The sequence below is a fragment of the Guyanagaster necrorhizus genome, assembly GCF_019112545.1.
Source record: "Guyanagaster necrorhizus MCA 3950 unplaced genomic scaffold BT62scaffold_3, whole genome shotgun sequence".
Taxonomy (NCBI): Eukaryota; Fungi; Basidiomycota; class Agaricomycetes; order Agaricales; family Physalacriaceae; genus Guyanagaster; species Guyanagaster necrorhizus.
The window spans coordinates 765,709-788,401 of NW_025064882.1; the positions used below are offsets into that span (position 1 = coordinate 765,709).

The 22,693-nt window shown below is 42.9% G+C and overlaps 5 protein-coding genes across 5 annotated transcripts; 4 read left to right on the forward strand and 1 right to left on the reverse strand.

Annotated features, from left to right (window-relative positions):
- Positions 1-554: 554 nt before the first annotated feature.
- On the forward strand, positions 555-2,083 carry BT62DRAFT_400267 (uncharacterized protein). Its single transcript, XM_043180790.1, has 5 exons — positions 555-678; positions 728-792; positions 849-878; positions 933-1,888; positions 1,942-2,083. The coding sequence occupies exons 1-5, from the start codon at positions 621-623 to the stop codon at positions 1,964-1,966; spliced, it is 1,134 nt and encodes a 377-aa protein (XP_043044637.1). The 5' UTR covers positions 555-620; the 3' UTR covers positions 1,967-2,083.
- On the reverse strand, positions 2,008-3,672 carry BT62DRAFT_960759 (arylesterase). Its single transcript, XM_043188571.1, has 3 exons — positions 3,619-3,672; positions 3,324-3,572; positions 2,008-3,264 (listed from the first exon to the last, which is right to left on the reverse strand). The coding sequence occupies exons 1-3, from the start codon at positions 3,658-3,660 to the stop codon at positions 2,200-2,202; spliced, it is 1,356 nt and encodes a 451-aa protein (XP_043044638.1). The 5' UTR covers positions 3,661-3,672; the 3' UTR covers positions 2,008-2,199.
- A 476-nt stretch (positions 3,673-4,148) lies between these two features.
- BT62DRAFT_1071734 (uncharacterized protein) lies at positions 4,149-6,254 on the forward strand (the record flags this gene model as incomplete). The annotated part of the gene is made up of 18 exons (XM_043178801.1): positions 4,149-4,170; positions 4,220-4,278; positions 4,330-4,387; positions 4,444-4,457; positions 4,508-4,536; positions 4,582-4,702; positions 4,780-4,840; positions 4,885-4,910; positions 4,969-5,085; positions 5,136-5,160; positions 5,215-5,226; positions 5,282-5,297; positions 5,346-5,385; positions 5,436-5,599; positions 5,654-5,681; positions 5,738-5,795; positions 5,844-6,001; positions 6,059-6,254. 18 exons carry the CDS (start codon positions 4,149-4,151, stop codon positions 6,155-6,157), a joined length of 1,107 nt encoding a protein of 368 aa, XP_043044639.1. The 3' UTR covers positions 6,158-6,254.
- Positions 6,255-6,455: 201 nt separating this feature from the next.
- BT62DRAFT_926794 (uncharacterized protein) lies at positions 6,456-9,272 on the forward strand. Its single transcript, XM_043185114.1, has 6 exons — positions 6,456-6,733; positions 6,785-7,466; positions 7,519-8,415; positions 8,466-8,656; positions 8,714-8,815; positions 8,871-9,272. Exons 1-6 carry the CDS (start codon positions 6,545-6,547, stop codon positions 9,162-9,164), a joined length of 2,355 nt encoding a protein of 784 aa, XP_043044640.1. The 5' UTR covers positions 6,456-6,544; the 3' UTR covers positions 9,165-9,272.
- A 27-nt stretch (positions 9,273-9,299) lies between these two features.
- BT62DRAFT_960763 (uncharacterized protein) lies at positions 9,300-10,669 on the forward strand. The gene is made up of 4 exons (XM_043188572.1): positions 9,300-9,329; positions 9,379-9,981; positions 10,035-10,371; positions 10,426-10,669. Exons 2-3 carry the CDS (start codon positions 9,476-9,478, stop codon positions 10,219-10,221), a joined length of 693 nt encoding a protein of 230 aa, XP_043044641.1. The 5' UTR covers positions 9,300-9,329; positions 9,379-9,475; the 3' UTR covers positions 10,222-10,371; positions 10,426-10,669.
- The last annotated feature ends 12,024 nt before the right edge of the window (positions 10,670-22,693 follow it).

A 22,693-nucleotide genomic window follows, 5' to 3' on the forward strand; every position in this document is an offset into this window, starting at 1 on the left:
TAAGTGCACCTTCGCTGTCTAGGTGTCGAAGACGTAGCATATGCTTACGATGTCTGTCTGGAAGAAGCGGGCAATACATCGCTAATAGGGTGGATGTCCTAGTGGGTTTCTGAGGTTCTGTGCTTATCAATCGGCAGAAGCAACATGCAGTGAGCGGCTTCCAGTCTCGACAAACGAAAGGGATTTGAAGACCACAAGGAGCCTCAAACAGCATTGGTACTTGACAAAGTTGAAACAAAAGAACAGATATCTGACATTAAAGCATTGTTGTATTTTCTATCGATGACTTGAACATAAATCCAGTAGGTTGCAGAAGATATCGGAGGCGAGGCAGACAGTCTTTGTCCAAGGAAAGGGCGTACAGCTGATGGTGATGCCAAAACTGGTGTTCATCTCCCTAACCACTATTAACGTTGCAACCACTGCCCCGTTCTCTGTCCATCAATGGATAGTCGTCACTGGTTATTGTGTATGACTCATTGATGAGTTTTGCAAGCGTTGAGCGGAGCGTGCAGTGAGTGCTGGTTCGTAATATTTGTCCTTGTTATGTTTGACCGCTGTCCTGGATCCCACGCCCTATTGTTGATATCCTTTGTTGACCACAATCTCCTATAACGTCCATGATGTCTATTCGCCCCTCGATGCCTTCTGGGCTCAATCCGCATCTAAAGGCGACAGGTGCGTTTTCACGATACATCTTTCTTACATCTTTAACTCTCCTATGCAGTTGATTCTGGCAACTTGCCACTCGTAAAGTACCAAATATTGAATTGTCAAGGGCAAGACATTCTCGTGCGTGTCTTCCTTTTCCTGACGCATGACGCGCTCATTGTCGGTCTGATTTTTAGGTAGGTCGAATGAAGATAGAAACATCGACAGTGTGTATTTGTCATCTATTTCATCAAGCCTTACTGACGATGAAGCCACGATAGCCGTCAGGGCACGCTTTCATCCTTCGGCGATATGACACAGGCGCGATTAGTTTGACCACCATGTTTCGTGCTGCGTTCCCAACGGCTTCTGAGCAGGAAGAAAAAGAAGAGATAGCGTGGGTTAAGGATAACTTCGACCTCACAGGGAACAATGGATCATCCCGGGACACGACAATCACACGTCTAGCGGGTACTTGGGTTTCACCAGATTTGGCTATGTCTCTCGCAGAGTCCTACTCATTAGGTGGACTCATTAACGTTGTTGTCAATGCTAGGCCGGATCCTGGTGCCAACTACCGGCGATCTGGCAAAGGCGCTGCCACTAATACCTCCACCGTTCCTCGGGCCACTCCCGCCTCCCCCGCGGAAGCATCATCCATTCGACTTTCTTCTAAGGCCCCTCCATCTCCCGCTCCCGCCCCTAATCCAGCAAAGCGCCGGAAAGAGTCATCACCTCTTCCGGCCAAATCCCAGGAGAAAGCGCCCACCCTCAGACGATCTGCTCGCACTAAGAGTCCTGCACCCCAAGTCTCAGCTGTCCCGTCCAAGTCTCCTACAACGAAGACTCCTAGAAAGAGCACTCGACGAGAACTCGTTGATACCCCGGGTGGATCGGAACAGACTGTCGTGGACGAAGAGGGAGATGCAGTTGAAGATGTGATGGGATCTGAGCTTCATCAACAGGATGTTGCTGAGCAGAAGGCTTTGATCGAAGGACTGAAGGCGCAACGGGATGCGCTCAAGACGGAGACTGAAAACGATATGGATGTTGATGTCAAACCCAAGGGCAAGAGAGGTCGGGAGGAGGAGGAGACATTGAAATTCGAACCAAAAGAGCAAGAGACCGAGCCTCGGGTCTTCGCTACTAATACTAGGGTCAGTCGATGGAAGATGGAACCCCAGACCAAATCGATGGCTTGGGGGGTAGCGGCATTTTTGTTTGGCGCTGGTGCTGTGTAGGTGACATTCTTTCTTTAGCCAATTATAATATCTGATCTCGTTTCTACAGAACGTTATTGCCCAGTCTTTTTTGATGATTTATGTTCGTCGTTTTGTTTCCTTCCTTCTGGTATTCCTCAGGTTCATAGTGTATCGTTTACATTGATATATACACCCCGCAATACCGCGGGTCCATTTCCTTCTGGTTTATTATATATCTGATACGTACATTTAAGTTTTCACTGTTGTATAAAGATGTATAAACTCATGATAATAAGGCCCTATTCTTCTTGCCCAGCGATTCAACAAACTGTTCTAAGGTTTGGGTTCAAGCAAGAGCTGGCCTGCAAACCAGCAGTCCTTCCTCGGCATACAACCCAGGAACATACAAGGCGCCGGTTGTCGAATCTCGCAGACCGGTCGTAGAAGACGAAAAGCCGACGCCGTTGCTCTGAAGTAAAGTCACGACCTCGGAGCTCAGCGTCGCGGGGACCCTACTGCTGGCAGGAATTGGCGCCATCACATCGTAATTGAGCGGTGGCTCGGTCAAATTACTTTCGCTGGCACGCGGTGTAATAGACAGTACCCAGCTTGGCGCGTGCGGCACCACGCCTTTGACCACTTTGACCAAAGTCAGAAAATGAGGATGGCCCCCGACAATCAGGGAATCATTATCGTCAAAATCGATGTTATCGGGGCAGAATGGAACGAGAACACTTTCTCGAAACACTAGTTCATTGGTAGAGGTGTTTCTCGAATACATCATGATTTGACTCAAAGATGTTGATGCGATGGCCACTTGGGCACCGGACGCAGAGATGGCTACGCCATTTGGAAATGGGATGAAGGGCGCCGTGACTGCGTGGGTCTGGATCGGAAAAGGAGCTGTTGCATCAGAATCCAGAGTGACATGGGCCACCCAGCCAAGAGGTAATCCAAGGATGGTCTCCATGATAGGTACGAAGTGGCCGATAAGGGGCCATCGGCGGGTGATAAGATGGTCATTTGATACATAAAAGGAATTCGGAGAGGTCAGAGCGAGAGCATTGGGAGAAACGAAGTAAGGGGACGAAAGTGTGCGAACATGGGTTGCGACGGTTGGAGAGGATGGCGAGATGACGAACTGTTCAATGAAAGTTCGTTGACGGGCATGATTCACGATGAAGAGATTAGAGGAATTGCCAGCATATGACGGCCAAACCTTGACTCCCAAAGGATGGAAGTCGTGGCCTTCCGGATAGTTTTCCAATGTGATACGTTGAGGCTTTATGGATGCAGAGGCAGTGTTCCCGAAACCAAAAAGAGAGCTTGGCTTTTCCGTCGCGACATTTTCGTTAGGCGAGTAAAGCCAGAGAGAGCCGTGGGGTTCGGGCTTGTGTAATGGGCCCATCACCTAGGTAACGTGACTGGGTCAGCCTGACAAATGCCAGCGAGAAAGGTCGTCGAACTCACAGTGTTCCACTGCTTTCGGCCCGAGTCACAGGTGAAAAGAACTTTTCTTTCTTCTAGATTGGCTTCGTTGTCTTTGAGGTCCCAGAAAGTCACATCCTCACAGAACTTGAGAGCGTTGTTCTCAGACTCGTCGTTGAGAGTCTCGCATTGAGAGCTGAAATTGCCGCCGTGGAAGTAACCATCGGGAAATGGGGACGAAGTAAGAATGGAATTCCGTAGAGTGTACTGGCTTCGCCAGACATAAAAGCTCTGAAGAATAATGAATGATACGTCAGTTCGAGTAGGACGAATTTACCGTCAAAAGGACGAATATGGCAAGTTTACTTCGGAATGCCATCAGGGCGAGGTGAGGCAGTACTGGCAGTTTGTGTTTCAAGTGCAATGAGGGTACGACTGGGGGACACCTAGGATCAAATGGACCGCTTGAAGGAAGTTTGGAACAGCAACGATGCGGCCATCGGCTTCTGCATCAGATTACTTGATGGCCGGCAGCTACTTTCGTAACTTTCCACCGTGATCATATTCAAAATCAGTTTTCCTTGATTGTTCGCACGTCTTTGGCTTGTGTGCATATGCACATCACTTTGACTATTGATTCCTGCATCATCTTCATCTTGACGTTCTTTGACACAACTGTCAGAGTGCATAAGGTCTCCGACCGTGCAAGGTTCGGACTATGCCTATTTTTACTCCATCTCCAATTCGTCAACCCAATGCAGTTTGCATCTCACTCTGATTCCGAGATCCGAATAACTAAAGCCACGGTTCTCTTAAACCCACAGCTACTCCGGAGTGAACTCTGTTTCCCTTCGATACCCCACAGCCATGGATATTAACGATACGTTTGGTATGCGTTCAGACACGACGATGCTCATCAGCGCTCATAAATCCTGTAGGTGCAATGCTTATTGGTGCGTTGGTCACGATGGTCACCTACGGAATTACAACGTTACAAGTTTGTTTCTGCCCGCGTGTTATAATGCATTGCCATTGACAAGCGGTGCAGGCGTATTTCTATTACATGACCTACCCGCAAGATAGTAACGGGGTAAAATCTTTTGTTCGTCGGTTACGTCCATGACTTGTGTCCTCGTCATCATATCTGTTTTCGTTCCCTCAGGTGGGCTTAATATGGTATGTCGATATGCCAACGGTTTTCGGTCAACTCACGTTGTTCACTTCAGGACTTTGGACACAGTTCACGTCGTATTTAGTGAGTGAGAATAACATCCATTCACGCCTTCTCTGAGTTCGGCAGTGTGCCATGCGATACACTGGTATTTGGTCGGAGCGCAAATATCTTCATTGTGACTCGTCGCGCTTACTCTAGTCAAGATTGCTGGATTCGGAAATCCCGCCTATTTAGTGGAAGGAACATGGTCAGTTCTCTGCCTCACTTCAACGCTCAACACTTCTGATGACAATCAAGGTCTCTCTTTGTGAGTATCATTTGTAGCCGAAAGTCAGCGGTATCTGTGACGCAAATTTGACACAACTAGTCCTCGATCATGATCAATGTAAGTAAGAATCGAACCTCGTCACATTTACTCATCCTTCTCAGGTGATAATAGGATTCCTGGTGCAATGGTCTGTCCTTCGCTCATCCCTTCTGCTCTGCCTTCAAACTGTAATATCTACAACTTAGTTTCTTCACTCAACGGATACACCGGTGTACGCTCTCGAACCTGCTCTCCTCCCAGTTTTTCACTATGGTTTCTCAGTGTGTCCCGAACCGTACAAATGGTGGATGACATCCGTGGTCGTTCGTCCCGTCCCTACTTAAGGTTAATTCCGGAACTTACATCCGTTCAGGGCTCAATGGTCTTTGCCCATTTTTGTGAGTCCAGCTTTTCTTTCATATTTCCAAATACTTACACTGGGCGATCTCTAGGTTTTGGCTTAGGTGAAATTACCGGTGTCTCAGATTATCCTTCGGCTAACAACCCTCGATTTGGCAGAAACTGTCGGTCAATTGTAGGTGTACTTCCTTCCGCACTAAATCCTGTCCTTACCTTCTTTCAGTTTCGTCAGGAAGGAATTCAGCAGACTCCACGAAGTGAATGTAAGCTCTCCTCTCCTGACGGAGTTCATTTACTTAATGGAAGCTGCCAGTTTGTTGCTGTGTTACCGTTTGGCGCCACTGCTATTCTTTCCGATATTTTAATTGCGATCGGTTTATGCCTTCTACTCGAGCGGAGCCGAACGGATTTCGCAAACACAAATTATCTAATCAAGACTCTTATTGGATACGCGATCACGCGTTGCCTCCTGACATCGTGAGTCGCAACGACAATCTGGCATTTGAAAATGTACTTCATAGGCGCCTTTAGTCTTATGGCTGTCGTTGAAGTCATCGTCGTACGTTCATGTCATTTTGAACTGGATCTCTCAACATTACTCATCCTTCTTCTCAGTTCGTTACCAAGCCTAACTCCTTCTACTCCTTCGCTATTGACTTTGTTATCGGGAAGCGTACGTCCCCTAATCACCCCTCAACCGACATGTCTCATTTGATTTTAGTCTGGTCGAACTCACTGCTAGCATCGCTTAATTCACGAAGATCTTTACGGGATACCTTCAATAGAAAGGATAGTGGCTCCATGTCCATAGGTTTCCGTGTAGCATCGCCGGAACTTAGCGCAACAGGCGCTGAACCTGGCCAAATCAGTCTCGTCCGGGTGAGCCATAATTCATTCATAGGTGCCCCGTCTCGGCTCGCTCATTATTTTCCGAAGATACCGAGACAAGGCGAAAGCAAAAGTTCTGATGAAGAAAGTGGTTCATGCACCGTAAGTCCACGACGCATGAGGCATATAGCCTACCGAAAGGAGTAACTGATATCTTCAAACAGAAAATCAGTACACAAGCAAGTCGACAGTCATCGGAAGTTCGGTTTAGCGTGGTTGATACACAACGAACGAAGTAACGATTATACCTTTGTTGGTGGAAGGTGCGCTAAGAGATACCAATTTATCACGACGACATCCTTCTTGGTCAAGTTGGTGCCAGGCAAAGGATATGATATATATTTCTAAAAATGTAGCAGTGTTTTTTCGTAAATTATTTTTTCTGTGGATTTTGCTTACAAGTATAAATTATGTCAGAGGTAACGGGCCAAATTCAACAGATCCAAACAATCTTTACGTCGCTTGACAAGCGACGGACCTCTGAACTCATGGCCTTGTAAATGTGTCCTCATTGCCTGAGCCGTCTTCGTTACCATGTCGTTCGTGACATCCCGGTTCATTTTTGTATTCCTTCTGGTCCTGAACGCGGTTCTTCTGTCACGGAGCCGCTACGGCCAAGTTTCAGATGTGTCACTGATTCGCGGGGAGAACAGTTTAGTCAAGCGGATTTCGTTGGAATTGAAGAATCTACCGGCCTCACTAGATGAACCACATACGGACGAGGTGATTTGTTGTACTATTTGCGACGTTGTTGTAAAATAACGATGACCTTAGTGTCGCCCTATTGCGTTCCCTTCCAACCTACAATGTACCCATGTCGAGACCCAATGCCCAAGTCCAGGAACATTTCTTTCCATCAACTACCTTCGAGGTTACTTTTGTGCAGAACCACAATTACGACTGCTCGTTTTCGTAGGCCTTATTGTCTGGCTTATTTTCCTCTTCTCCACCCTCGGCATCAGTGCCTCAGATTTCTTCACGCCAAACCTTGCTACCATCGCCCAGATGCTGGGACTTGACGAGAACGTTGCCGGGGTGACGTTTTTAGCATTTGGGAATGGCAGTCCGGATGTCTTTTCGACATTTTCAGCAATGCGAGCTAACTCCGGAAGTCTTGCCATCGGAGAGCTGCTAGGAGCCGCGTCCTTCATTGTTTCGTGCATCGTTGGGTCTATGTGTATCATTAAGCCGTTTGAGGTGAATCCGGGACCTTTCTTACGTGACGTGGGATTCTTTACCGTCGCGGTAAGCTTTCTCTTGGTTATCTTGTTGGACGGTTACATCCGGCGATGGGAGGCTGCAATCATGATTGTTCTGTATCTCGTCTACGTCATCTACGTCGTCGTCGGAACGTGGTGGGGACGAAGACGTATTATGCAAAGGCTGAATGAAAGCTTGGCACGTTCAGAGTATGCAGATGATGCGACACAGCAGCAAGAGCCTTACAGGGATGACCGTGAGTTCTGTATGCCCTTTGTTGAACTCACAATAAAGTTCAACTGCTGTAGCCTCTTCACCGTCACCAATGTTATCGCTTCCGTCACCGCCGTCTCAGCGAGTTCGCGCTATATCTGCTCCAGCCCCTCCGCGACTACAAACCGACCTTCCTCCAAGACCTCATTCTCGTTCACCATCACCATCCTCCTCATATGGTCATGCGCATATGCCATCATTCTCCTTGGTCGGGGCTCTCGAGTTCCGCCAAGTTGTGACGTCGCTTCGGCATGAGGCAGCCAGTTCGTCTTTGACCATGTTTGAAGGTCAGACACCCTATGCCGGAGGCCATTACCATTCCCACTCTCGGTCCCGACCACGCACACCCAACAGAGAGATCGATCCATGGGATGCAACTCTAGGACTACCTCTTAACGAACGCCCACCTCAGCTTCTTGTGACGCCAGCCACCTCAGAAGAAGCTGAGGAGATTCATGAAAGTGCTCGTTACTTGGATAATGTCTCTCCTTCAATGACGGTGTCGCTTCCGTCCATCGCACAAACAATATCTGATACTGAGACGGACTCGCAGACGTATGTCCTGCCATCTCCTTGGCATGGCATGCTTTATATCCTAGGAGAGATATATCATACCCTATTTCCATCACTGCATCGTTTCCGCAGCCAGACTGTGCTTGGAAAAGTCGCGTCTGTTTTTGCAGCTCCTGCTGTCATGATGCTTACATTGACGTTACCTGTCGTCGTAACTCCTTACGGCCACTCCCATCGTTCCTTAGAGAAGACACTAGGAGGTGATCATGATCTAATTGACTTCGAGGAAGAAGGTATCGAGCGAGTGTTAATTGCCGAGGAGGAAATACAAGAAGAAATGCATGGTGTCTCGTTCAACAAATGGCTCGCAGCTGCCCAATGTGTCCTTGGTCCACTGTTCTGTGTTGGTGTACTTTTTAGTACGTTCGTCCGACTCATTACCTATTGTACCATCTTATTGGTTTCTTAGGTGGAACTGCTCACCTTCCATGGTTGTTACTCGCCGCAGGTGTCACCGGCTTCGCAACGGCCATCTTAGTGGCTGTCTTCGCGGAGAACGGAGAGCATCCAACGTTCCGGATGGCACGCTGCTCTATGGGCTTCTTTGTTGCTGTGGTGTGGATAATGGCCATCGCTGATGAAGTCGTCAACGTCCTACAGGCAAGAAAAGCATTCATCATCTACTGTTGTGCATCTACATATATCTGGCTTCCTTAGACTTTTGGCTTTCTTTTTGGACTATCGGATGCCATCATCGGTTTGACCATTTTTGCTGTGGGCAATTCAATGGCTGATTTGGTGGCCAATATGAGTGTTGCTGTAAGTCTATTTTTTAATGTGTTCGTTCTTTCCGGTAATGATATTCCTTACCTAGGTCTTTGCCCCCATCATGGGCTTCTCAGCTTGTTTTGGTGGACCGATGTTGAACATCCTCCTTGGCGTAGGCATCTCCGGGATGTATATAACGTCCCATACATCAGAGCCCTACAAGCTAAATTTTGGAAAGACGCTCTTGGTGTGTACGATAGGACTGATAGCGCTGTTGCTGGCGACGCTGATCGTAGTGCCATATAACCACTATGTCCTGTCTCGTCCATGGGGCATATTTCTGATACTCTCTTACATGGTTATCATGATTATCAACGTTGTTGTTGAGCTGGAAGAGTGATTTCAGGGCTACTCTATCTACGTGTATTATGTATAATATTTACACAGCTTTATAGCTTTGCATTGCACAGGATTTGCACTGCCTCAGATTGATATAAACAGCTCTCTCACATCTGTAACGGCACCATACTTGGACCTTGCTAAATCGTCGCTGTAACCTCGTAGAGTATGTCACCAGCCCATCGTCGCAAGAGTATCGATTCATCAGACTCAAGCTCCAGCTCAGACTCTGATTCCTCCTCGCACAAGAAGTACGGGAAAGTGAAGAAGGACAAGAAGGATAAAAAGGTCAAGAAAAGCAAGAAAGACAAGATGGAACATAACGGTGCCCCAGGATTCCCTCCGACAATGCCCCAGATGCCTCAACCCCATTTTGATCAGCTGCGCGCCATGTCGGGTGGCTACCAGGCGTCCATCCAGCAGCCCCCCAGCTCCGGCTTCCGTATCCCATTGCATTCGTCCTCTGCATTTCCACAACAGGATCATGCCGGACCGCCCCCATGCCATGATCTCGATGGATCCCCCGTCTACATCGGTTCAGCCATCTTCGATAAATCCGTTCATCCATGCAAGATCGGACCTCATCTTCATGTCCCTTGCTCAGTCGCCTATGGCGGCAGCGAGGTGGGCCACAAGGGGCGCTATGATCTCCTCCCATTCACTCCCGATACCATGGAATTTGTACGCACATCTCAAGGACACGTCCCTGCTGGCAGGAGGCCGATTGAGGGTGGCTATGAGGAGGATGGGAGTCCATTGTACCATGCCGTGGCCATAGTGAATGGAATCAGAGTACCAGGAAAGACGGGCGCTCACTTGTATGTGTCCAATTTTTTGGAAGTTGCAGCTGGCTGATTTCTTCTTCCTGTAGAGGCGGATGCAACGTATCCTTCGGTGGGGGTGAGCATACTGTTAGAGACAACTATGAAATATTGTGCGTACATGTGCCTTCCTTTGAAGATGATTTAACAATATGTCGCCAGGTGCTGGAAGTACTAGGCGGAAGTGTATACAATGAACGCATCCCGATTTTGAAAGTAATTGTATATAGAACATAACGGGACATGTAACGAAGGATTTATTTCAACGAAATGCATAGCTTCTCAGTAGACACGTCCAGGACCAGGGTAACAAATAGAAAGCCACTTCCCGGGCCTTGTCACACTCATACTTGAAATTATTGAGGCAAGCTGGCTATGCATATACATGTAAAGTATCACTACTTAATTCCTCTTGCCTTCTTGCTGATTTCACTTTCGCAGTGACCAGCCGCTTTCCACAGGAACTCATAGAGTGAATCATTGACAATCTCGATGATGATCCCGTTACTTTACTTGATTGCTCCCTCGTTTGCAAGTCTTGGGTACTTGATATCAATATCAAATTAGCAAATACTGTCCGGGTAGAGTTACCGCGATGAGGATAATATCCGAGACCTTGCCTACATTTTGACCAGACGATGCATGCATCTTCACAATTGTTTTACAAATGGCACTTATGTCCCACAACTCATTTGTTCCCTCCACCTTAGTCTTGACATGGATTTTGCTTGTTTCTGCCATGCTCTGCTGTTGTCCCAGATACTTTCAGAACCCCAGCATGTTCAGCACCTTCGACTTGACATGCAATATCTCTGCGAAATTTCCCCCAACATTAAGGCTGCAATACATGGCTTGCTTCAATTGCAGTCACTCACTCAACTGGATATCAATATTTCTCTAGCAGATGATTATTACGGTCTGACTTCTCTCTTGAGCTGGACTGCAAGCTCTGTAATAGAGCTGAGGCTCACCAGTACAGGCACACATGGTCTGAATGTGACATATCTATAACCCTAGCATGGGTGTACAAAAGGCAGCACTCCACACCTTATATCTGGATCTGTAATGAGCATGCCACAGACCTCTGATTCCAATCCAACCTTTGTCATCCAACTCCACATTTGATTGGACTCTGTTAGGAATGTGCCAATAGAGCTAAATCAAGTTGATATTTGAACTGAGTATCTACAGTGGTGGTACAGGGCTTATATACTAATGGTAGCTAATTCCAAGATGGAGTCTGATGGGCTTCAGCACTGTCTACTTGCTACTGAAGTTGGACTCTAGAAATCAATATGTGAAGTTGAGATGTGAAATAAAAAGTGGATTGCAAATAGAGTAGCATATGGTGAGCATGTGGAGTCCAGTGGAGTCCAATAGTGACTTGGTGGGCTGAGGGTGGAGTTGAAGTGGGTGTGATGTGGAGGCTGGTAGCATGCATATAACAGACTCCATCAGACTCCAGTTTCCAGTTTCTATTTCATATTTCATTCTATATTTCACCTACTAATTTTATCTCTTTAATTTATCACACTTAGATTCTATCACAGTAGTAAATATGTGTCTAAGAAAGTGAAATGTGTTCATAGCATCTAGTAGAATACACTGTTAGATATAACATAGACTACAGAATATTGGCCAGTAAGATATACAAAGTAATACAAGTAGATACTCACCCTCATACAGCACAGCAATAAGCAGAAACATGGTGAGGGTGCTCAACAGACCATATTCAATATATATTGTCCATCCCAATATAAAGAGGTATTGAGCTTAGCTGGCAGGATATGACAGAGCTCCTGCTTGCTAATCCAACACACTCTCTCAAGCAGAGCAAAGTCCAAGCTCAGTAGCAAAGTGCTCCATCTTGGCTGAAGGTAAAGACTTAGTGAGAGTGTTGGCAACCATGTCCTCAGTGGGACAATAAACAAGACAAAGAGAGCCTTCACTGATGACCCAGTGAATGAAGTGGAAGTGAATGTCAATGTGCTTGGTTTGAGCATGATACTGATGATCTTCTGAGAGTGCAATAGCAGACTGATTGTCTGAAAATAAAGTTGTAGCCTCAGTAATCAGTGAGAAAACTTGAGAGAGCAGACTGTGAAGCCAGAGTGCCTTCTTGTTACATGTATGCTGCCAGCCTCTGCATCACTCTGACCAACCAAGAACTCAATCACCAAGTTTCACTGGACTCTGCTTGTTTCTCATTATCTACTACAGTTGACTATCTCACAATGCATATGGTTGGGAGACACCAAAATTGTATGCATTTATAGATTTATGCAGAAGCAAAATAGCATGTGATGTGACATGTGATTTATGTGACAATGTCATTGTTGCCCCAAAATGCTGTCAGTGGCTTTTGGATCAGCTTTCTATGCATCTCCTTGAATAATGCTTCTCTCAACTTCCTCAGCTGTGGTACTAATCCACTCTGGTCACCTTGTAAAACACAAAATGCCTCCAGCTTTCAAATAAGCTCAAATCCTTCTCTTGTAGTTATCAAGGTCTGTTCTTTCTCACTCTCCTCTTTCTCCTCTTTCTCCTTATCATTGTCAATGACAGTTATTTCCCTATTTTCTACTGAAATATCATGCTTGACAGCAGCAACAATCTCCTCATCTGTTGGCATTGCCTCAAGATCTTCAGTATACTCTTCTGCAATAGAGTTAACCATCTCTTCAATGGTTGAAATGAGACCAAACATGTGATTTTGTTGTTTCAATTCAACAAAGTGGTCCTTCAATATTATCTCTGCTGTTTGGAGCTGTTGAATGGGGGCAATTTGGGAGGGAGGTGTGTTCATTTTTAACTGTGATAATGGAGCCAACTGATTGACTGCCTCAAGTGCTTTACCAACATTGTTCTCTGCATTCATAACAGCCATAAGAGCAGGACACCAGTCAGCATCAGCATATTGGTTTCCAAGCAGATTCTGCAATGCCTGTTCAATCCCTGGAAGCATGTATTTGTCTGTTGAGGCAAAGTCATAAACAAGATTCTATGCAGATCTGAGAAGTGAGATGTCTTAGAAATTATTGGATAGTGTGGTGGACTGTGACTCAAGTGTATTGTCAGGCATTATACCAGTGTGTTTCCAGCAGTTTGCTATCATTTCACTGCTGACATTTGCTCAAGCATCATGAGTAATAGTCATAGCTTCAAGAAGATCAAGCTTGAAGATCTCAGACTCTTCAAGATCATCAAGGTCAAGTGCATGGATACACATGGCATTCCAATAATGTGCTTTAAAGCAGTGGATAATACCAGCATCTAGCAGCTGAACATATAGAGTCATGTTGGGCTCAAAGAACTTCAGCTTTATGTTATAGAATGCATAAGCAATAGAATGCTCTTGAAAGTTGTTCAAGATCAGCAGAACCTGCCATATCTCTCTCTTCATCTTTAAATCAAACATCTTCACCCACTCTGTAAATATTTTGCTTGTTATTCAGGTCTTCTTGTTATTCTGATAATAGAATCCCATTGTCATTAGACTCTTTTTTTTGAAACACTATAGTTGCCTTGACTTTTCAATGAAAACAACTGGCATCCACTCACTCCCATCTGCATTTACAGTAAAACACATGATGATATGAAACTTATCCTGTTTCTGTCCACTTATAGGACCAGATGCCAAGATATGATCTGAGATAGCAAAGATGATAAGACCAGATTCATTAATATTCCATCTGTTCTGCATTGCATATTTTACCATAATGCTGTAAAGGCACACATGTTCTTTTTTCACTATCACTATATCCACTGAGCCTGCTTCTCCATGCTGCTGAACCTTCTGAATCTTTCATGCCTTGCAGAATAACCTCAACCATCCCTTTTCTTTCAAACACTGATTCTCTGGAATATTCATCAGATTTTCAATTTGATTTTGCTTCTCTATCAGCATTGCACCAGTCACAGTCTCACCTTGGAGCTGCATGTTCTGATACCAGAATGCAACAGCATGCTCTACATCAGATCAGATGACAATGTAAGACTTTTTAGATGATAGTGCATTAGGATTCTTGTTTGCATGCTGTTTGATTTCTATACAAGATGCTAGTTTCCATGAAAGAGTTGGTTGGGTAAAGAGCAGTGCACCTTCCTTTTGATTTGTGAAATGTGCCATAATATCAGCATATTGATGGTAAGAATAGTTATCAACATATTTGAATACTATAAGCCAGTCTCCTATTGTGAGGTGTGGGCAAGAGATTTGCTTTGGAGGCTGAGCTGATGATATGTACATTAGGACTTTCTCCTTCTGTTTTATGCACTCATATAGATTTTCAGATTTAGCATATAGTTTTCATATTAGTTCAGAAGTGTTAGACCCAAGTTGCACATGATCAGAACATGTGATAAACTAGTGCTGTATCATATTCATACAGTCATGCTAGAGTTCACTTGTTTGTATCTCATAATCAAGTGCTTCAAGGCCCCTATGAATTGGCTTAAGAATGAAGTAGTAGAGAATAAACTTTAGCTTAAAGCTGAGATTATACAGTGAGAGCTATTCTACTTATATACTGTTCATTCATTGAGATAAATATAATACTATCTATTGTGCTTGTCTAAGTTTTTGTGCTCATTGTTCTTGGGTATTACTACTATCTACAAAAAGATTGTTGTGCATCATCAAGAGTTGTTATTGCATTAGAAGACAATGACAGGCTGTTAGACCCAAGTCACATGTGATCTAAGACACATGATAAACTGTCATCACTTCACACTTTGAGTGATATGGCAGAGTCCACTGATGTGAATATAGATCATTATGCTTCAAGGCTTTGATGATTAGCTTAAGAGTGAAATAGTATAAAGATAAACTTTAGCTTGAAGCTGGAGTTATACCAGTGAGAGCTATCCTACTTATATATAAGCATCCAGTATAGCTATAAATATTACTACTAATTGTGTTCTTGGTGGTTATTATGCTTGGTCTCCTAGAGTGTCATTACTGTCTACAATAGTATTATTGTACATTATTGGGCAATGCTGTTGCATCAAAAGACAATAACCAACTGGACTTATTGTGCTGACTAACCCAGTCTTACAGTCCTAAGTGCTGGTGTAGATGCTCTGACTAAGCACAAATAGGAGTTAATAGCAGAAAAGGAATGAAAAATCATAACATTACCTCCTCCTTAAGATTATTATCCCAATGGCTTAATTTAGAGATAATTCATAGTCTCATATAGCATCAGATACCTCTATCTGCTTTTTGTTGACCTATTGGTTAGATTCTGGACTATAGCCTTTCCAACTGACAAGATAATCTATCATTATTGTAGTTTCTCACTCTACACACCTTAACCTTCCAGAGCTTATGATTTAATATTTGCTTGATTTTATAATGTTCTTCATCATTGATAAGGTCAGAGAGAGGTGGTAGTGGCCATTTCTGATTGGAGAAGGCAGACACAATGAAAGAGGTAAGAAGAGATTCATTGAACATATCATGAATCTTCCAGTGTAAAGGGAGTTGGAGTTTGTAGGCTAAGGTCTTGATCTTTGTGAGGATCAGAAAGGGACCTATATATTTGTTGTCCAGTTTATGTTTAGATTGGGGCAGATAGAGATTGATGATATTCAGTCAAACCTTATTATTGATGTTAAAGATGTGTGCTGGTTTTTGGTGTCTGTCATACTGAGCTTTTATTATATCAGCTGCTCATTTGAGAGCTGCACATGTCTCATTGTGAATGTTGGATATGGTTGTAGTGAAGTCTGTGGAGGCTGGAGTGGTTGTATGAGTATGGGTGGTTTGTGCAATGTGGGAGTGACAGCTGTAATTTATAAAGAAGGAGGTTTTGCTGGTTGCTGAGTGTATACAGTTATTATGTTGAAAGACAGTGAGTGTGAGTCATTTTGCCTAGTCATCCTGTTGATAATTAATGAAGAGGTGGAGGTATTTCTTGATCTCCTGATTAGCCCACTCTGTTTGGTGATCAGTTTGAGGGTGATATATGATTAAAGCATTGCAGCAAATATTTAGCAACTGATAGAGGTCATTAAGGAATTTTGAGATAAATTGCAGCCTGCAATCAGAAATGACTATCTGTGGCATTCTGTATTTGGTGTATACTTTATTATATAGGATCTTAGCCCAACCTTCTGATATTAGTTTCATAAAGCATGTGATAAGAATGATTGCTTTAGAGAAGTGATTGATGATAACAATGATAGCATTATAGTTGTTACACTCCAGTAGTCCAGTGATCATATCCACTGAAATATGGGTCCATAGTGAATTAGGGATCTCATTTGGATAGAGGGGTGCCACATATGATTGCATTGTGGCTTTGTCTCTTTAACAGGTTTCACATCTTCTGATATATCATTCTGCATCTTGACCCAATTTAAGCCATCAATATTCTTAGAGTATGAGCTTCTTTGTTTTAGTGATTCCAGAGTAACTTATGGTTGCATGATCATAGCAGGTTTTAATGATTTTTCTCTGGAGTGCATAGTCATATGGAATATATATTTATCTGTCATAATAGATTAACCCTGTCTCCCTTGTCATTTCACATTCATGATTTAGTGATGGAGCCATATGTTGGTCCCATTTGCTAGTGTCCCTTGTTGCACTCTTGATCTGTTTATGGATCTCCTTTTCTGTTGGCAGTAGCATGATGCAAAAGTGTTTGAATCTGAATAGCATCACTTCCTTATTATTTCTCTCTTGATCATGATCAGCATAGTGACTCAGGAGGTCAGCCTTCTTGTTAGTAACTCCAGCTTTATAATAGAGAGTGTACTTGTATTGGCTGAGCTCTGTCACCTATCAAGCTTGATGATGGTTCAACTTCTGTGGTTGTCAGAAATATTGTAAGTTTTGGTGGTCCATCTATATTTCAAAGGCTTGAGTGGCATTAATCAGATAATGTCACTATTCTTCCAAGGCCAACATAATAGTGAGCAACTCTTTATCATAGATTTCATAGTTACATTCAGTGATTATGAGGGCCTTAGAAAAGAAGATAACCAGTTGCTATTTTCTATTCTGCTCCTGAGACAGCATCACTCTGATGGCTCTCTTGCTTGAATTCACTTCAATGTGGAATTTTCTTTCTTGAGTTGGGATTGCAAGAACTATATCCACAGTGAGTCATTGCTTTAAGTCATTGAACACAATTTGCTGGGAATGCTCCCACACCCAGAGTGTGTTTTCTGTTAGCTGTATCATTGGCCAGACTATCTTGCTGTAGTCCTGTATGAACCAATGATAGAAGTTAGTGAATCTTAAAAAGGATTGAAGTTCTTTCTTCTTTGTCAGCTCTAATCATTTCACCACCCCTGCGACCTTTATTGGATTTATGCAGATGCTTCCTTTGCTGATAATTACTCTCAAATACTCTGTCTCTAGCACTTCAAACTTGCACTTTTCTGCTTTGAGAAAGAGTTTGTATTTTTTTATTAGTTCTAAGACTCTCTGCACCAGTTTTTGATACTTGGTTTGGTCCTTTGATATGATAAGAATATCATTTAGGTATATTGTGACTTTTTTGGTGGTGATTAGATCTTTGAATATGTTGTTCATTATCTACTGAAATGTAGCAGGTGAGTTAGTGAGTCTAAAGAATATAACTATTAGTTCAAAAAGTCCTTAGTTTGTTCAGAAGGTGGCTTTCTATTTGTTGTCTTCCTTAATATGAATATTATTGTAGCCTCATCAGACATTCAGTTTTGTATAGTATCAGGTGCCTCTGAGTTTGTCTATCAGTTCTGAGATCAAAGAGAGCAGGTAGCAATTTTTGATCATTATTTTATTTAGTTTTCAATAGTCCTGAACTGATCAGAGTTTTCCATCCTTCTTTTTGACAAAGAAGAATAGAGATGCCATTGGTGACTTTGATGGTTGGATCCATCCACTGGAGAGGTTCTCATCTAGAAACTTATCAAGTTCCTTCTGCTCATGATAGCTGAGTGGATACATCTTGCAGTCAAGGTTGGTGTTAGAATTTGGGATCAACTTAATAGCATAATCTCATGGTTTTGATTCTGGTAACTCATTAAAACTCTCCTTCTTGAATAGGTCATAGTAGTTCTGTGCTTATTCTGATACCATCTCTTCAAATATTTTTTCTTCCTTCTGTGCATTGGCTTTAGCTGCTAGATTGTTGGCATGATGCATGGTGTGTAGGTGTAGTGCTGGTTGAAAGTCTATTGTAAGGATGGTTTCCCTATCCTCTATTTCTTAGTCCCACCAGTCCTCCAGATCTGCATCTGATAGTTTGAATGGTAATTTTTGACACTTGCAGCATGCAAAAGTGATCTGACCAGTCTTCTAATTGATGAAAGAGTTGTGGTGGATCAACCAGTCATATCCTAGGAATAGTTCTTTGGTCTCTAAGTCAGTAACAGTGAGGTTGATCTGTTCTAAATAGTCACTGATAGTCAAATGTAACTTGATGAATTCAGTAATCAAACCAGCTTGGTTTTTGGTCTCATCAGCATTGTATACTGGTATAGGGGCTGCAGTAGTCTGGGTCAGAAGTTTGTGCTTATTGACAAAAGTATGATTGATTGAGCTGCTGATACAGCTACTATCAATTAAAATAACAACTATATGGGTGGTTTGATTGGTCAGAGTTTTGATCTGAACTTTAGTAGTTAGATCTCACTCTGAGATCTTTATATGCCAAATATATCATCAGGATCCTCAGAGCTCATTGAGCCATTCAAGGGCTTGGCATCTTTTTGCTTTCCTTATTCTTTTGATCATTTCACTCACCACTTCTTCTATTTGAGTCTTGTGTACCCAGTTCTAGAGTACAGCCTTGGCTGCCTCTTCTGTTGTTGCATCTTGTACAGCTTGCCAGATCCATTCAGTATCAAATGGCTTGAGCCACACTTTGGAGGTCTCTCTCTCTATTTGGCCTGTAGGCATTTGAGTTTTAAGTTTTGGCAATTCATTGGCAGGTTTTGTAATAGTCAGAGTGGATATATTCAAATGCTTATATAATTTAAACATATGAGTACCTACAGAGGAACTATTAGTCTATCTGGTGGCTATGTTGACTGTCCTGCTAAGTCCTATAGCTGATTCAGTGAAATTGCTCACTGATTGGCTTTATCTTTTATCTCTTCTACCTTTGTTTCATCTTTGAGTGCTTTCTTTTTCTTCTTGAGCTTGGCAATTTGTGTCTGGATGTCTTCCTGGATCTTCTTCTTCTTTGGACAATCTTTTGCCATATAGCCTTTTTGCCTGCAATTGAAACATTTCTCTTTCTTCTTCATACAGTTGATGTCTATTGGTTTGCCAGTCCTAGTGTAAGTCATATAAGTTCTGGTCTTCTGCATGGTATAGAAGAGTGTAGTGGAGGTTGCAGCCTTAGTAGTAGCACTGGTTTTTCCATTTGAAAGCATGCTGAATTTTTTGTTTGGCTAGATTCCAGCATTTACTGTTTTCTGTCTAAGATGTTCCTTATTCATCTCTATGATCTGATCTTTCTATGTATCATACCCCTTTGGCATATTGGTTCTGATGTTAGAGATCATCAAGATATAGGAGGTGGGAACACCAAGTTTAAGATACTCAACCATCCTCCTATCATCCTCAGTGCTTTTCTATACTCCTGCTAAAGTTTCCAGCTATTCTAGCTCATCAAAGTATTCACTGGTGACCTTATCACCAGCTATTCATAACTCCTTCATCTTGTTTTTGTGTACTTCTTAGATGACTGGATCAATGAACTTGTCACATACTATTTGCTTGAAGACTGGCCAGGAGAGGAAATAATAATGCTGTCAGATAGAGAAGTAGAATGTGAAGGAGATGAGCATCTATCAGCATTTGGCTTTGCTCTTGAAATAAGAGGCAGCAAAAGCCATCTTGTTCATGTTAGTTCTGAAGTAGACAATATATACCTCAAAATATTATTTACAATCAATGAGAAACCTATCAATATTGTCAGAGACCCCTTTAAAGGGGTGAGGAGTGCAGAGTAAGTTGGGCTTGTATTAAAGCATAGTGGCATTTTGTAATAATGTGTCCATCAGGTTAGGGTACTCATTGAATAGCAGACATCATTATTCCATTGAGAGACTGGAGAAGGAGTGAAGAGAGTTGTTGTCAGTGATAGGACTCTCCTGTGGAACTGCTTCTTTTTGCACTATTACTCTATTCTTGATGGTAAATCCTAGCTGAATAGCTTCAAGGTCATCTCTGATAGGTTCTTTCCCTGTCTCACTTCCTTCTGCTTCACCAAATGATGGTTGAGCTCTAAGTAGTTGGCTCCCTTTGCTGGTTCATAGATTATAGAAGCTGACTGGTCAGTTAGTCAGCTTGGGCTATAGCTAAGAAAGCTGAGTTGCTGAGGTTTGGACTGAAGAGGCAGAGTATGAGTACTGGCTCTGGCTTGATCAGATTAATGGAGCTGTATAGATAGCTTGCTTCAGAGCTATGGGCAATATCTACAGCATCAGCTGTATGTCAAATTTTGGTTCATATAGTGGTAGTCCATCAAGTTAGTCTTCTGAGTGTCAGTGGTTATAGACTGAGATGGCATGCTGGGTCATAGCATACTGTAAAATGTCTTATTGCTCAGACAGTTTTGCATTAACATATAATTATCCTATTTGTGATGCTAACTATTTGGTGTCATACTATAGAAATATTACCTCTTCTTTATATAAGTCTTGGTATTCCTCTTTCCTGGTCTTTTGTACTTTTTATCCTAGCACTGCTTCATCAACATCTTCTTTCACATACTTCATGAAATTCTTAAGCCTATAAGAGTCTTCACTGCTCTCTGTCTCATCCTTGTCATTCCTGACCTCACTATTCATCTCATTGTTCTCTCTCTCAAGGAGAGAAGCAATAGACTGATCAAAGATGCTTCTCTTGTATGGTCTGATTGTTGCTGGAGAGCTGACAGGGCTGAGTACTAGGTCTGGCTTTTAGGCTCCCAAGAATGAGAGTAATAGATAGGTGTACTTAGGGATCAGCTCCAATTTTAACATCATACCAGTTGCCACCATGTGCTCATGCTGCCACCAAGTTCTTGCTATAGACTCAGAAGTTTCTGTAGAACTCTGGATTGAGGAATTGTTTGATGACTTAACTCCTGAGAAATTGTTAGAGAGTATAGTCAGAGATGTGGGCATTAAGAGATACTTGTAGCTCATAGATGTTGAGAATGGACTTAGCATCTGAATGGATACTGTCAGAACTAGAGGTATATCAGAATGGAAGATACTGTAAGGTTTTGGGGCTGATAGCATATCAAGGAGGGGAAATATTGTCTCTTCAGAGAGAGTGTGTGTTGTCTCTTCTGACAGCCTCACTGAGGGTGACAGAGCTGTAGAGTTTTGCTTATAGGTCTATTTCAGTAGTATTGGACTCTCAAAAGGGAGATCTGGAAAGTTTGAAGCAAAGTCTATACCAGCCTGAGGAGCCACTTCTCAGATGGACAGCTTTGGTTTCTTGCTGTCATCTGTCTTCCTCTTCTTCATATTCTCACTGAGCCTGTGTTCTAGTGTGCTCTGCAAGTTCTTCTTGAGATCACTTGGGGTTCACCCAGGCTTGCTCTTTGTTTTGCTGCTGCTGCTGCTGCTGCAGTGCTATATTATAATCAAATGAGACTTTAAGGTTCTAGTCTAGAAAAATCCTGTGGATGATCCTGTCTTAGGCTGCTAGTCCTCACCCTTCCTTATTGCTAGCACTGCTGGATATCTGATCCTCCTTATAGCTACTCTGATAGGAATGGACTGAGGAGTTGGAGTTTCTGATTGGAGTTGCATAGAGTGAGTTGTTTTCTGAGTGCAGCAAAACATGTCAGAGTCTTATAGCCATCTGAGAGGCATCAATAGAGTTCCTAGCATGATCTCCAATGCCAGATATTCTCATGGCAATAGAAAGATCAAAGGACAGTGAGTCATCAAAGAAGATTATGGGAAGGTTCTTATCCTCATAGTCAGAGATGGAAGGTGGGACTCATGGGTTCCTGAATTCTGTGAGGTGATGGTTCTGGTTTCTGCTATAGGATTGAGAGAGTTAAGAGGGATATTAGTGCTCTTCTGCTTCTTGAACATTCCCCATATACAAGCCACTAGGCCTATCTTTAGGTAGGAGTTGCTCCATGAGCTGGTAGGAGAGTCAGATAGAGTCAGAGATGTCATAGAGTGGTAAGTCAGAGGTTATATTTCATAGAATTTGGCAGATATTCTGAAATTTCTGATAGTATCTAACTGCTCAGGCTGTGATTGATTGGCATCCTTGGTACAGCTGAATAATCACCAATAATCCTAACAATATTCTGATGATGGAGGCAAGGAGTTCAAAAAACTCATGATCAAAGTTTGAGGATTTAGAGTTGATGGATGACATTTAGTTTCCTCCACACTATAATGCATGAGAAAAGGAAAGTCAAAGCTTTGAGCTAATTGTTAGACTCAAGTTGCATGTGATTTAAGACATATGATAAACTGTCATCACTTTGCACTTTGAATGATATGGCAGAGTCTACTGATGTGAATATAGATCATTATGCTTTAAGATCTTGATGATTGGCTTGAGAGTAAAATAGTATAAAGATAAACTTTAGCTTGAAGCTGGGGTTATACCAGTGAGAGCTATCCTACTTATATACAAGTATCCAGTATAGCTATAAATATTACTACTAATTGTATCCTTAGTGGTTATTATGCTTGGTCTCCTAGAGTGTCATTACTGTCTACAATAGTATTATTGTACATTATT

What these genes read in the sequence shown, in the direction of transcription:
- BT62DRAFT_926794 (XM_043185114.1), top strand. Translation starts at nt 6,545, where the DNA reads ATGTCGTTCGTGACATCCCGGTTCATTTTTGTATTCCTTCTGGTCCTG. An exon ending in AGAGCCTTACAGGGATGACC is followed by an intron (nt 7,467 to 7,518) that starts GTGAGTTCTGTA and finishes CAACTGCTGTAG; the next exon opens with CCTCTTCACCGTCACCAATG. An exon ending in CTGTGTTGGTGTACTTTTTA is followed by an intron (nt 8,416 to 8,465) that starts GTACGTTCGTCC and finishes TTGGTTTCTTAG; the next exon opens with GTGGAACTGCTCACCTTCCA.
- BT62DRAFT_960763 (XM_043188572.1), top strand. Translation starts at nt 9,476, where the DNA reads ATGGAACATAACGGTGCCCCAGGATTCCCTCCGACAATGCCCCAGATG. An exon ending in GGAAAGACGGGCGCTCACTT is followed by an intron (nt 9,982 to 10,034) that starts GTATGTGTCCAA and finishes TTCTTCCTGTAG; the next exon opens with AGGCGGATGCAACGTATCCT.
- BT62DRAFT_960759 (XM_043188571.1), bottom strand. Translation starts at nt 3,660, where the DNA reads ATGGCATTCCGAAGTAAACTTGCCATATTCGTCCTTTTGACG. An exon ending in CCATATTCGTCCTTTTGACG is followed by an intron (nt 3,573 to 3,618) that starts GTAAATTCGTCC and finishes ATTATTCTTCAG; the next exon opens with AGCTTTTATGTCTGGCGAAG. An exon ending in GCCGAAAGCAGTGGAACACT is followed by an intron (nt 3,265 to 3,323) that starts GTGAGTTCGACG and finishes CACGTTACCTAG; the next exon opens with GTGATGGGCCCATTACACAA.
- BT62DRAFT_400267 (XM_043180790.1), top strand. Translation starts at nt 621, where the DNA reads ATGATGTCTATTCGCCCCTCGATGCCTTCTGGGCTCAATCCGCATCTA. An exon ending in GTCAAGGGCAAGACATTCTC is followed by an intron (nt 793 to 848) that starts GTGCGTGTCTTC and finishes TCTGATTTTTAG; the next exon opens with GTAGGTCGAATGAAGATAGA. An exon ending in TTGTTTGGCGCTGGTGCTGT is followed by an intron (nt 1,889 to 1,941) that starts GTAGGTGACATT and finishes TCGTTTCTACAG; the next exon opens with AACGTTATTGCCCAGTCTTT.